The 12,705-nt window shown below is 41.2% G+C and overlaps 1 protein-coding gene across 1 annotated transcript; it reads right to left on the reverse strand.

Annotated features, from left to right (window-relative positions):
• Window positions 1-1,515: 1,515 nt before the first annotated feature.
• On the reverse strand, window positions 1,516-12,183 carry ATP6V0E1 (ATPase H+ transporting V0 subunit e1). Its single transcript, XM_026122672.2, has 4 exons — window positions 11,960-12,183; window positions 9,964-10,011; window positions 4,602-4,729; window positions 1,516-2,048 (listed from the first exon to the last, which is right to left on the reverse strand). The coding sequence occupies exons 1-3, from the start codon at window positions 12,061-12,063 to the stop codon at window positions 4,636-4,638; spliced, it is 246 nt and encodes an 81-aa protein (XP_025978457.1). The 5' UTR covers window positions 12,064-12,183; the 3' UTR covers window positions 1,516-2,048; window positions 4,602-4,635.
• Between the last annotated feature and the right edge of the window lie 522 nt (window positions 12,184-12,705).

Here is a 12,705-nt window from a genome sequence, read left to right on the forward strand (position 1 = left end):
GTCTGTTTCAGAGAAAAATATTAAACATTCAGATAAAGAGAAATTCCTTGATCTGCAAAGCACCTAAAATTGTGTGTGCATGTGGCTTGTTTGTCCAGGCTTTGAATAGCCATTCGCACTGAATTCACCACAGGTGAAACACGCCCTCTGAACTTTATTTCTCTCATATCCTCTATAATGGGCAATAACTTGGAACCTAAAATAGAAAGCTTGTTAGAAAATGACATAACCAATATACTAGTATCTATTTCTTTGTCACTGGATGTTTTCTTTTCCTGTTTCCTTTCCAGTTTAGATGATCTATCACATTTACCCTATTTTAAAAAACAGTTGCACAGTCAAGATTCCCAAGGATATAAGAAAGCATCTCTTCCCCATATTATGGGAAGCATATCTTACCTTGCCCGCCTCCCCCCTCCCCCAAAAAACTTTTAAGCTTGTAAAAGTTCATTTGGATTCCAATTTTCCTGCAAATTATTTGCCATGTAGACAATACAGCACTATGGTGTACAAGTTCTTACATGTGAAAACACTACTCTTGGTAGCAGATAATTTGGAAAAAAAAAAAAGTACAATTTCCAGTCCCAGCAGTCACTCTACTAATTAACAGTAATGGAATTGTTCTTATTTCTTCTGCAATTCACACTATCCTTTTTTCGATTACTGCAAGTTATAGCCTTTTGTCAGGATCTGACTTTCTTCGACAGTGCTGAATACTACTATCCCACTAAACAAGTTAGCAGTGCTATCCAGGAGGAGAAAGGGAAGAATGAACTGCTCCATTAGAGCCCTGTACATAACAATAAGGCACAGTTATACAGAATTAGAGAAATAATTGCAGTTTATGTGGACATGATTTAAGGGGGTAAGAAAGTATACATGATTCATGTGTATGAGATAGGAATAGCTTCAAAGGATATAAATCCTTAGCCAGTTTGTTTTTTTTTTTTTTTTTTTTTTTTTTTAAACTGTTACTAAATTCATTCCTGCCCCTGGAGACTCAGCTGATATTGAGGAGCCTCAGCTAGTTTTCATCCCTGGCCTACGTTGTCTTGTGCTTTATCAGCTCTGTGATTCCACAAAGCACCAGACAGTAGAAAACAGTTGCTGTTTTCTGTTCAATTCAAATTGCGTCTTACTATCTGTATCCTCCAAAACGGCCGGGGGGCAAATAAATCTCCTATGAGGATCACTGCTTATGCCTAATTCAGACTAGACATGTCATCTCTGCTACCCTCCAATATCAGACAGAGAGAAGTTCATGGAGAAGATACTTCTCAAGTTTAGCACTCACTTCCGCCCACAGACCTTGAAGCAATTTTGTTACTATTTTAGAACCACCTGAGAGCTCTTGATATGGGCAGCACATATTCTTTATCTCATTACACCATTGGACTGTATCACAATTTATCTGCATCATCAAGTTTCTTCAGCTCAGCTCTGGCTAACTATTGTTTGATTAAACCACAGAAGAGCACATCATAACTGTTACACATGGCACAAGAACATTTTGCATAAAGTGGAGGATCAGTTTTATTTCCAGGTATGAGAAATTTAAGACCAAATTTCCGAAGGATACAACTCATTTTAAAAAACAAATGCCATCAACATGTGGCAGCATCATTTCTCCTCTCCTCATACAGTTTCATTGCACACATTTTTTTTCAAGTGCAGTCAAACAGAACAGGGGTGAACAGCCCAGCAACAGACAACCTAGGATCTCTACGATCCATAGCGCTCATATAGAGCATGGAAAGTGAACAAAGATGACTCCACGTATCCATAAAAACTTAGAAATTTACATCTTGCTGGAAGTTCATTAATAGACAAAAATTTACAGACCAGAAGAGGAGTTATAAATTGGATTAGGCACAGCGTTAAATGTTATAGTAGGAAAATAGGAAAAAAAAATATAGGGCTTTGAACAAGCCATTTTGAAGCACAATACAAACATTAAGGCATTAAAGCAGGCTTGGTATCCAACCAGCTATGTTAAGGGCATCTTTGGGTCAGTGGAGTTTTTCATCTGGAAGAAATCTCTTCTTTACCTGCAAAGCAAGAGGCAACTTAATTATTCCTTTCCATGGAGGCAAATTACTAGTGAAAGACTTGGTTGTTGAGTTAACCACAACTATTTCCATTCCACAAACACACTGAGAAATGGTGAAGAACTGTAGAGAATTCATCTATATGGAGTTTTAAGAGTAATTTCTGAAGTTACTGGAAGTAGTTTTAGTTACATTATAAGCTGGTAGAACAAGTGTTCAACTAGGAAGTTTTAAAGTTTTAACTATTTTTAGTGTAACAGCATCCAATCAACTGGATGATGGCCCTTCTCGTGCTTGGCATGAGGGCAGTTCCTGGTCTCAGGACGCACACCCTAAGTGACACATTTAAGGATAACAGCAGCTGTTAGATCACATTGCTTAAAAGAGGCTACAATCCCTATTTACCACAGCTACAGAAATTTGCGTGTTCTGAGAACTAGAATGTCTATAATATCCATACTGCTCTCCAAGCCATTAACTTGATTATATAGACAAGTCATCATTATTTGAATTAGAGGGACACTGAACAGTGACCAAACAAAGACGGAACATCCATAATTTTGCATAGCACCTGCAGAAGCTCCTCCCCTGTCAACTAAAATGCAATAACCATCTGGGTGCTTTTTCAGCCTGTTCCATTGGTAAAGTAAAATCGGTTTGCTTAAACTATCTTCATTTTTAAATACTAACTCCCAGAGTTGAGAGAGATTATTTCATTCTCTAACTCTTTGCATTCTGTCCACGGTAATTCAGCCAAACCTTAGTTGAAAGAGAAATCAGAGCAAAAACATACAAGCAAAGCATAGTGCATGCACCTTGAGCTCTGGGAAAGCACATCTTAAAAGCAGAAAATACCTGGTCAAACAAGTAATGGTAGCTCTATTTATGGGATTCTGTGCAATGCCAGAGAGATGTGTCCTAACTCTTTCAGATGGAATCTAACTCGCAGCTCCTGTCCAGTAAGAAATTCAACAGCAGGCTCTCAGTGCATAGGTGCGCAAGAGTGAAAGAACAAACATGACAGCCTCATCCAGGTAGCTTGCTTCCTGTAGCTAGGCTCACTCAGCATTACAGGAGTACTTCAAACAAGATTGTAGAGAATCGTATGTACTGTAATAGTATATTTCTATCTAAAGACAAGAAAGAACATAATATCTGACCATGATATTTAGGCATTATGTATTTTTCCCCCCCCAAAAACCCATTTCTTTTCATGAAGATGAGAACTTTCGCGTTCTTCCAAAATTAAGTCAATGAAATCAGATCAAAAGTTAAAATAAAAATTGCTTCCTATAACACAATAACGTGTGCTATATATAACTTGAATTCTCCATTAATAAGTTAGTTAACTAATAGCTCCTCACATAAAATTCCTGGCCATCTCACAATGCATCAGTTCCCTCTCCTCCTCAGTCCGAATGTACCACAAGTCCTCTGGAAACCCCTTCTCCCATTCTTTTAGCAGCCTCCTAGAGAGCAAGAGCCATTTCTCATCTCCAGTTTGTCTCCTGCTAGCAGCAACATCTAGTTCATTTGTCAGTCAGAATTAAGCCCAATGTTTATATCTGAGTCATCCACCCATTCAGATAACTACATTTCAGTTTCAGATCCCAGGCAACTCAATTATCCCATGGGATTCAGGGATCTATATGCCCCCTACCAGAATACAGTGGTCTCCTTGTGGCTGTTTTTGCTAACTAATTACCTGTCTACGCACAAGAGCGGCAAAAATCCACCTTGGAAGTCCAGCTTGACTGTCTTGCCTAATTACAGGCCTCTACTTGAAGCAGGGTCAAGTTTACCTTTGGCTTCCACTTGCTGCTTAAAGAAAAATAAGAGACATGCCACAGGCTGACGCTACCATAATTCAAAGTAAGCCCACTTTGAAACAATGGAGCTTTGCTTCAGGCTGAATGTCCATGATGCTTTACAGCCAGCAACTGAGCTATATAACATCAACTGTCATCTGTCTGCTGCTATTGGACTTTTCTAAACAGAAATTACAGTAATAAGAGCAAGGGGTATATGACTAAACCTAAAAAGATAGAAAACAGGTAAAAAGGAAACCCAGTGTTTTGCACATCTACCCTTCATTTGAATCCACAGCTCCAAATCTAGCCCTTGCATAGAAACCTGAAGTCATCATGCTATTCCTAGCACAGAATTTGTATTTTTGCAGGTCATGTCAAAAAGCCTCTCTAAAGTATTGCAACAAGAGCATTCTAGTAGCACTACCCAGATAACAACCATCAAGGTCATCTATGCTTAAAGTTATACATAGGCTATTGTTAAAAAAAACAAAGTACATTCATCTGCAAGTTAGGTATAGTAGCACATGACAGCACAGGCAAGTAACTGTACAACAATTCAGTCCGAACTTTCATGGTATCCCATCAGGCTTAACATCTAGAAGCCTTTTTTGTTGCGGCCTGTAGGAAGGTAGCTTTATGTCCCAAAACAGCAAGGGGTTCTCAGCCTACTGCTTACATGACAGTTCAAGCTCTCCTGAACCTTTAATATACCAAATATATTTATAAATCAGGTTATACTCACCTAATCAATAAATTGCAGCAGAGGACAGACATCCTTAAGGCCAGTGATATTTAAGATACCAGATTGTTTCATTGCTTAACTGCGGCCCAAAGAGAGGGTTGAGTTGAGCCAGAATCGCAATCAGCCAACTGCAAGACAACCCCCCCAGCCCAAAAGAGAGAATATCAGCCAAATTACACAGCTCATTATATAGAGAAGGCTTGTCCAGAACACAGGTACTATCAAAAAGGAAAAGAGCACATCCAGGAAGGTCTACTATCAAACCAAAATCTTGCTCAAGCTCATACACAAGGACTGGATACCAACAATGAAATTCTGGTACTGAATCATTTTGCAGCTGGAATAATAATTTGTCCTACTCTATTTAAACCAACACTGTCAGAACCACCTGGCAGCATTTCTTTTGCACATTTTTCCTTTGGAAGGGACATGTTTTTGAGACATATGAAACTCATGCATTTGTGGGCTCAGAAATAGAAACTTAAATGAGAGGGTCCTTTCCTTAATGCCTACAAAGCATCCTTTAAACAAACAAAAAAAGTCTCCAAGAAACAGTGTCTCTTATTTGCTGTCATTTTCGGTGTGTGATAGCTTCCCCTCGCAGATCAGATATAATTTTCGTAAGAGCTTGAACAAAAGTGGTTTTAAACCTGGAACAGAGGTCAGAGAAACAGGGGTCTGAAGCAAAAGGTACAAAACAACAACAACAAAAATCAATACGACGACAAACCCCAGACCATCATCATCGGCCTCCTCATCAGAGCAGCTGACAAACTAACCCTGCAGAAGCCACAGCCAGAACAAGAGGAATGTAGTTTGTGGAAAATATCCAGGAAAGCTAAACAGAAATAAATATCGCACTGTTACAAGATTCAGAAAAAAGCATGGATGCTTCCATGGATTTAAATCTATGTTAAATACTAACTATATAAACATATTTAGTGAACACCCAGGCTCATTTGCCTGCTATTTCTAGAATGCTTTGTAAGGAGGAGAAGAAGCAGGCAGCTTTGTAACGGGAGCTGCCACAAACGTATCAGAGTGCTTAGGCAGTCATGGAAAATTCCACACAAACCTGGATGCTTTGACCAGCAAATGTAGTGCAGGTCTACTGCAAAATGGTTATGACAGCCACAGGCAAAAGATGCGGGTCAGACTCAAAAAAAGAAAAAAGGTCAATCTTCTTTAAATTTACAAATATTTATTTTCAATACCACTTTCAGTTTTGCTCGAAGTAGGACTCTAGCTAGAATCAAGTGTTGTGGCTACAGCAATCTATCAGCCATGTGAGCCTTGAACTCTGATATTCAGCATGCATCAACAAATGAAACTAATCGCTCATTCTGAAATATGTATCAGATTCCGCAAAACGATTAAAGCATCAACAGGACACCAACAAGAATAGCAGATAACCCTTAGGTTGACGTGCTTTTATTTTGCTATCCAAAGTGACGGTGAAGTAATTTGAAATCATATGTTAATCTTTATGTTAAATTTACTTAAGGTAGAAGCAAAATAGCTCATTTAAAAATCCCATGAAATCTATTTTGCAAGGGTTAGTTTTCAGATACAAAGGCAGATAAAAGGGGTACCAGAGCACTGTGCCATCTGCCTTTAACATCCTGAACTAACCAGAGTGGGAAGAGGATGGGAACACTAAAAGCCTGCTAAAGCACAGTATTCTCTTTCCCACTGTACAGAAGGAAGGAATTCCATGCACAAATATCTCACCTCCCTGTGCTTCCTAAGATCAGACTCAGTATGGCTGTGAAATAAATGAGCTGCAAGCGCATTCAAAATATTGACGTGTCCCAGCTGTATAACCATGCTTTAGGCAAATACTGTGCAGTGTTCAAAAGCTATTTGTTGGGACCATGCTGGATACCCAACTTCTGAACCGCAGTAGCATTACACATCAATACTTCCTCCTCCCTGCACTGCTAGGGCCTAATAATTTAAAGCAGTACTTAGGCACTGAACCCTATGACTCCCCTGCCTTCCAGATAAGTCATGAAAAAGCTTCCCCCACATATTTTGTTTAACCAATGCCACTTTATACAATAATCTACCATGAAAGTGTGAAACAAAATGGGACACCAAGTAAAACAAAACAAGCTTCTACATCCAATGTGTAATATTGTACAGTTGCTAAAATCAGGTATGGCATTCAAGCCACCCACGGATCCTTAAATTCTACCGGATACCAGTTGCAACAGTTAGTGTTAATTATCCAGCTCACACAAGGAAATTAAAGTCCCTTATGTTCTATCAGGAAGGTTTTAAAAGGTCTTTCTGCCATAACTGCCATCTGTCTCTCTATGCCGCATGCTACAAATTAAGGTCCTGATATCTGTTTAAATGTCAATTTGGGCAACCATATTTTAATCCATTTAGAATTAGTGGCAAATTATACCATTTTTCAAACATCCCGTCTTCTATTAAGAATAACATGGTACTGTTTCATGAGCTGCTTTGTAAACAGCAAAATAGATTTAGACTTTGACAGTACCTTGCCAAAATGGTCTAACCTAGAATTTCTGTAGAAGCCTTAACTCTGTATGCCTTGCCTTATATCCTGTTGGGTTCCTGCGGCTTGCATATTCTCCTTGAAAAGGCTGCTGGTACAATATTTTACACAAATGATGCACTTATCTATGCAAAAAATTTCCCACAGGACAACCAAATTAACATCATGTAATCAATATGGTTATTCAAGATGAACACTATTAAGTCTAAACACAGAAGAAACATGTTTAAGTTCAAACGTCACTGACTGTTTAAATTTGAATTAATTAGCATAAACTCGGTTTGATGCAAACTGATTTGGCAACAAAGTGCTGTTTAATAAAAAACGGGAAATTTGTTTTTTGTTTCAATGAGAAGGCTAACATAAAAAGCATGGAAGTAGGTCCAGCTTCTAGAGTTCTACAGACCTTTACAGAGAGGTGGATGAACAGCACCAGTCTAGGGACACACAAGTGCTAAGATCCTACCTGTGACAACACAACAACAGATTATTTTAACCCTAACACTGTATCCAACAGAGAATCCCCAGAATCCATTATTTTGAGCTTCCACCGAGACTGGTATGTTCTGTATACAATTCTTGAAGAGGCAATCACTGTATGACAAGGCAAGTTCTATCTTTGAACATCAGATAAAAAACCTGCTCTTTGTTGTATTCTGGAAAGTAAAACCTATAAATGTAGTTTATGTGGCTGAATATAATTCTTACGGCTTAAGAATTACTTAAGAATCTGTTTCTTTTTTCAACATGTAACTAGACAAAGCCAAAGGCAATAATGAAAATGAGCTACAGCCCACATGATTAAGAAGGAGAGAGGAGAAGCACCCACTCACTGGACATACAAAAAGCAGATTATAAATCCTGTTAATGACCACTAGATTTATAACAGACCTGTTTCAGTACAAAAATTGCAACTTTCAGGTGAAATACTACTGTACATTTGAAGAGTTCAAAGCACTCAGTCAAACCTAAGGAATTCTATGATAAATATATTCCACATTTCAATCCAGAGGATTCTGAGGATGTTGCGTGGCCTTGACATCAAGGAAATTGTCCATCCTCAAACAATTAAAAAATAAAAAAAGTCCTTAAGCTTAAAGTGTACTGGAAGAGTAGGACATTAAAGTTCTTCTATACCCTGTTTTAACAGAAGTAATGAGAACTCCTTTAAACTTAAAACAACAACCCCCCACACACATATGCCTAACTGTAACCTAAACGCAGTAACTTAGTGAAAGAGAGCATCCAGTTGCCCTTTGCTACCCAAGGATTTGAAACCTAGCAAGCATTTGGACTGCTACATAGTTTATTTGCAGGGGAGGAGGCCTTCACAGCACCAAATTCCTGCATTTCAATCCCAAATTCAAGTTGTTGGCACTACAAAATTCTCTCTAGTCTCTGCATCTATTCAGCAAAATAGAATATATATTTAACCTGTTAAATTTACCTAACACAAAAAGAAAGTGTTTAGCCTTTCATTTAAAAACTGTCATATTTAAGAAAATTATTTTTGTATCTAAGAAGTAAAAAAAATACAGAACTAAGTTTGCTATGCTTTAACAAGTTATCCAGAAGGATGACTTCAGACTTCACATGTCAAATATCCGAAACTAAAACTATGCCTCAACTGTATAAAACCCGAATATCACATTATTAAACTGAATCAAACCTGCATGAGCCTGTGCCACAGGCCAACCCAAGGCAAAACCACACAGGCTTTTCCTGGAACAGGACAACACTGGAAATCTGGGTTTTGGCTGCCAGTTCCTAGGAATTAGAGTCTCAATATTTGAGATGCATCTCCCTAAGCACTCATATTAAGCTCCTTGGAGTAGTATAAATACTGCCTAACTATTAAGGAAAGCACAAATAGTACTGAAGTGGAATTTGGGATAATTATTTTATTACAAGTTACCCCAAAAGGTCTAACCAGACTTTTATCAATTTATTCTCCACAGCAAATTCCTTCCAAACACCTTTCAAGGTATTTCTGCATAGCACTTTCTTTGATAATATCAGTCCCTAAGGTTTTTCAGAAGAAAGGAAAAAAATCCGAAGAAGTAAGTATGCATTCTGTTGCAGACTCCAGCTACAGCTGGCTCACCTCTTGGTAAAAAACATCGTATGAGAAGTGCCTTGAGAAGTCATTTTGTCATTTGTTATTTCTACTAATTCTCCTACAGAATAAAGGTAGCCTTAAAGCATACTGTGCACATTTAAACAGGAACAGCCTTAATATATCAAAGCATCACAAGTCTGTCACAGACATTATCTGGCACATATATCTATATCTCACGTACAAAACATTTTCATCTTCTACTCTAACAGATTTAAAAATTGCATCGAAAGGGACCAAACTAAGAAAAGCAAAGCCTGTCAGCAGACTTTAACTAGTATCACCTTAGAAATAAATGTAAGAGTGTAAAGAACGAAAAAAAAAAAAAGTCATTGCCTGACTGTGAATCAGCAAATTTTTAGAATCAACAAACCATTATGATACTTGTGAGTGAATAAGCTAGTTGACTGGAAAGTAACAACAGCAGGTCAATGGCAGATACTACTCAAGAATATATTTCAGAGGACAACAACAAGAGGAATCCAGGTTCTACCCAAATTCAGTATCCACCAACAGGAAAATGTTTTCTACAGTGGGCTGAAGGTTTTTTCTAGAAACAAAAATTCTAAGGGCTGCCAAAGAATACCATGTTTCTAAATCTCTGTGACACATTTGAAAAGCTTCTTCCTACATGTCTTGAGAATATAAAAAAGGACCTTTTGATCATAGCAGAACTAGCTGTGCCTTGATTAACAGGTAAAGATGATATTTATACTTACAACAGGTAGCAACAAACAGCACATGTCACCAGCATTGTGTTGATAACACTGCAAAAAGAAAGAGACAGCTGATTAGATGTCATGTTATGACTGACCACAAGATACAGAGAGAAAAATTCCCAGAACAAGTTCAACTTCAGTCATATGCAAGGTGACTCAAGATGAATGTTCTAACTTATCCCAGCTGAGTAAGTTACAGAGGCACAGCTTGGACTGTGCAAAGAACTGGCATGGCTTTTGCAAGTAAAAACACAGCAGTACAGCCATATTTAGCAAAACCACTCTGAAGAGGAGCAAAATCTTACGTAACAAACATCCTTTCTCCATTTCACGAACATTTCTATCTGCAAATTAGTGAACTACTAAGGCTGGATATTCAACTGTAATACTAACACTAAGCATCGAAAGTTTTCTCCATTTGCAAAATTCTGCTTGCAGAAGTTTTCAGTGTCAAGATGCTTTATATCATGGACAAGGATTTTGTAAATTCAATATAAAATAAGATCTTAAGGTCACATAAAACAAAACTAGGGGAAGAGTTTCCTTTGTCGTGACAGAGAAACCATAGCTTAGCTGGAAAGGAAGGGGGGAAAAAAAAAAGCAGCTCTTCAAATTGAAAGTGGTAAAACCGCAGCTACATAACCAAAGGATTTTTAAATGGAAGGAAAAGAAATCAGATTCTCTAACAATGAGTGATCTGTGCAGCTCAAGGAACTTAGTAGCAAACTGGAGGTTTTTTTGTTTCATTATAGAATGAGATCTCACTATATATGTTCCCCTCAAGCTGAAATGGAAAAAGCTCAGGCTAGGTCACTGACTTCTAATCTTTTTGCAACAGAGATAACCCTCATTTTTTTCCCATACAAGTGCATCTTTGTCAGCTTTCAAATGAATGCTGCAAAGCTAACAGTGCGCAGTAGTCTTCAAGAATTCCTCCTTTGCAGGGAGTCCTGGAAACACGGCTTGGAAGTTTTAACCTAGGCAATGCAAATTCTTAGGTCAGTTAAAACTTGTGCTGATGTCTTTTGTTCTACAATGGAGAAAAAAAAAAAAAAAAGAAGCTATTCAAGACCAGAAGCTTTTTTGATTTTTTGTTGTTGTTTTGTTTTTTTAAAGAAGATGATGAGAAGTTAACAAACTACCCAACATTACTATAGACATAGTACAGAACCAGCACACAGCAGTGCTCTATTCACATTTGTTAATCAAATCTTGGGAGAACTAGAGAACATCTATTAGTGACTCTTTTTCACTTGGCACATATTTAAGGAGGTGCCTGGAGGACTGGAAGACCAAGATATGCCTGAAGTCAGACAAGTTTTCAGGCACAAAAAAACCCACTTCACTTTTGAAATCAAAGCAGTAGACGTCAGAGCTAAATTAAAGCCAAGGGGGGGATTGCTCCAAGCTTAGATAAATATCTAAGAGCGAAGACAGCTGATACCTGTGGAGCAGAGACCATGTCGGAGAGGGGAAAAGGAAGTAAGAAGCGATTGTCTCGTAGAGGAGAGACAAGAACTGGCTCCCATTTTACTTGACTAGCTACGCTCATTGCTCTGCTTAGGTGCCCTGCTGCCGTCCTCAGGCCGCCGCGGCTGCGACACCGCCAACGCGCCCTTAGGCGCCGAACCGAGTACCGGCAGCAAACGTGCTCGCAGCCGCTCCTGACGCGAGGCCGGCGGAGGGCGGGACGAGCCCGGCGAGGTCAAGGTCGAGGAAAAGCAGAGGCAGGCGTTACCGTGCGGGCGGCCCCGCTGCACACGCGGGGCCCGAGGGAAGGCCCGTTCCCCGGCGCATGCCAGGGGCCGGGGACGCCGCTCGGGGCCTCCCCGCGGAGGCGGCGGCCTGGGGCCTGCCGGACGCCGCCGCCGCATGGGGGGCTCGGGCCAGCAGCAGCCGCAAGGGCGCGGCGCCCCCCCCCCCCCGGCCAGGCCGCACCGGGGCCTCCCCCCGCCGCCGCCCCGCCCGAGCGGCCGCGGCCTCCCCGGACACTCACCCGCGGTTGGGCCCCTTCGGCACGAGCCACGGCAGGACGCCGCCGACCACCCCCCAGAAAACGCTCATGACGATGATGGGCACCGTCAGGCCACCGTACGCCATGGCCGGGCTCGCCAAGGAGGCGCAAAGCTGCTCGGTGCGGCGCGGAGCCCCCCCTGCCGCTTCCTCACGGCCCGCCGCAGCGCCCCGCCCACCAACCAGCGTCCGCCAACCAGCGTCCGCCACGTTGCGGCAGCCCTGGGCCACGCGAGCGGCACCCCCCCCCCCCCCCCCCCCGCGTGACGCGCGCGCGCGTCCGGAAAAAAGCGACCCGCCCGCAGGCCCCACCCACCGTAGGTCAGGCCCCGCCCCTTCTCCAAGCCCCGCCCCCGCGCGCTCGGCGCTGTACATGGCGCGCCCCTCCGCGCCGCGCAGCCGCCCCCCGCTCCTGTCCGGGTAGGTCGAGCACCCTGGGGATTTTCTCTCGCATGCAACACGAGGGCTGCTCTGCGCAGCTGCAAGCTTTACGTCAACGGACTATCGCTGATGGAAAGGTGGCAGAAGAGCCAAGCTTTGGGGCGAATACTCTTATAGCGCCAAGGCTGGGTTTGAGCTTAGCAAAAAACTGGAAAAATCTCGAGGGCTCCTGCAGGAGGGACTGTTTAATACTCATGCAATGCATTTGCTCAAAGACTGAAAAAGTTTTGGGGAAATAACTGAACTGAACCCCTGCGACTCTCCCAGTACGTCGGCTCAACTGCGGCA

Source organism: Dromaius novaehollandiae, chromosome 15, assembly GCF_036370855.1.
Source record: "Dromaius novaehollandiae isolate bDroNov1 chromosome 15, bDroNov1.hap1, whole genome shotgun sequence".
NCBI lineage: Eukaryota > Metazoa > Chordata > Aves > Casuariiformes > Dromaiidae > Dromaius > Dromaius novaehollandiae.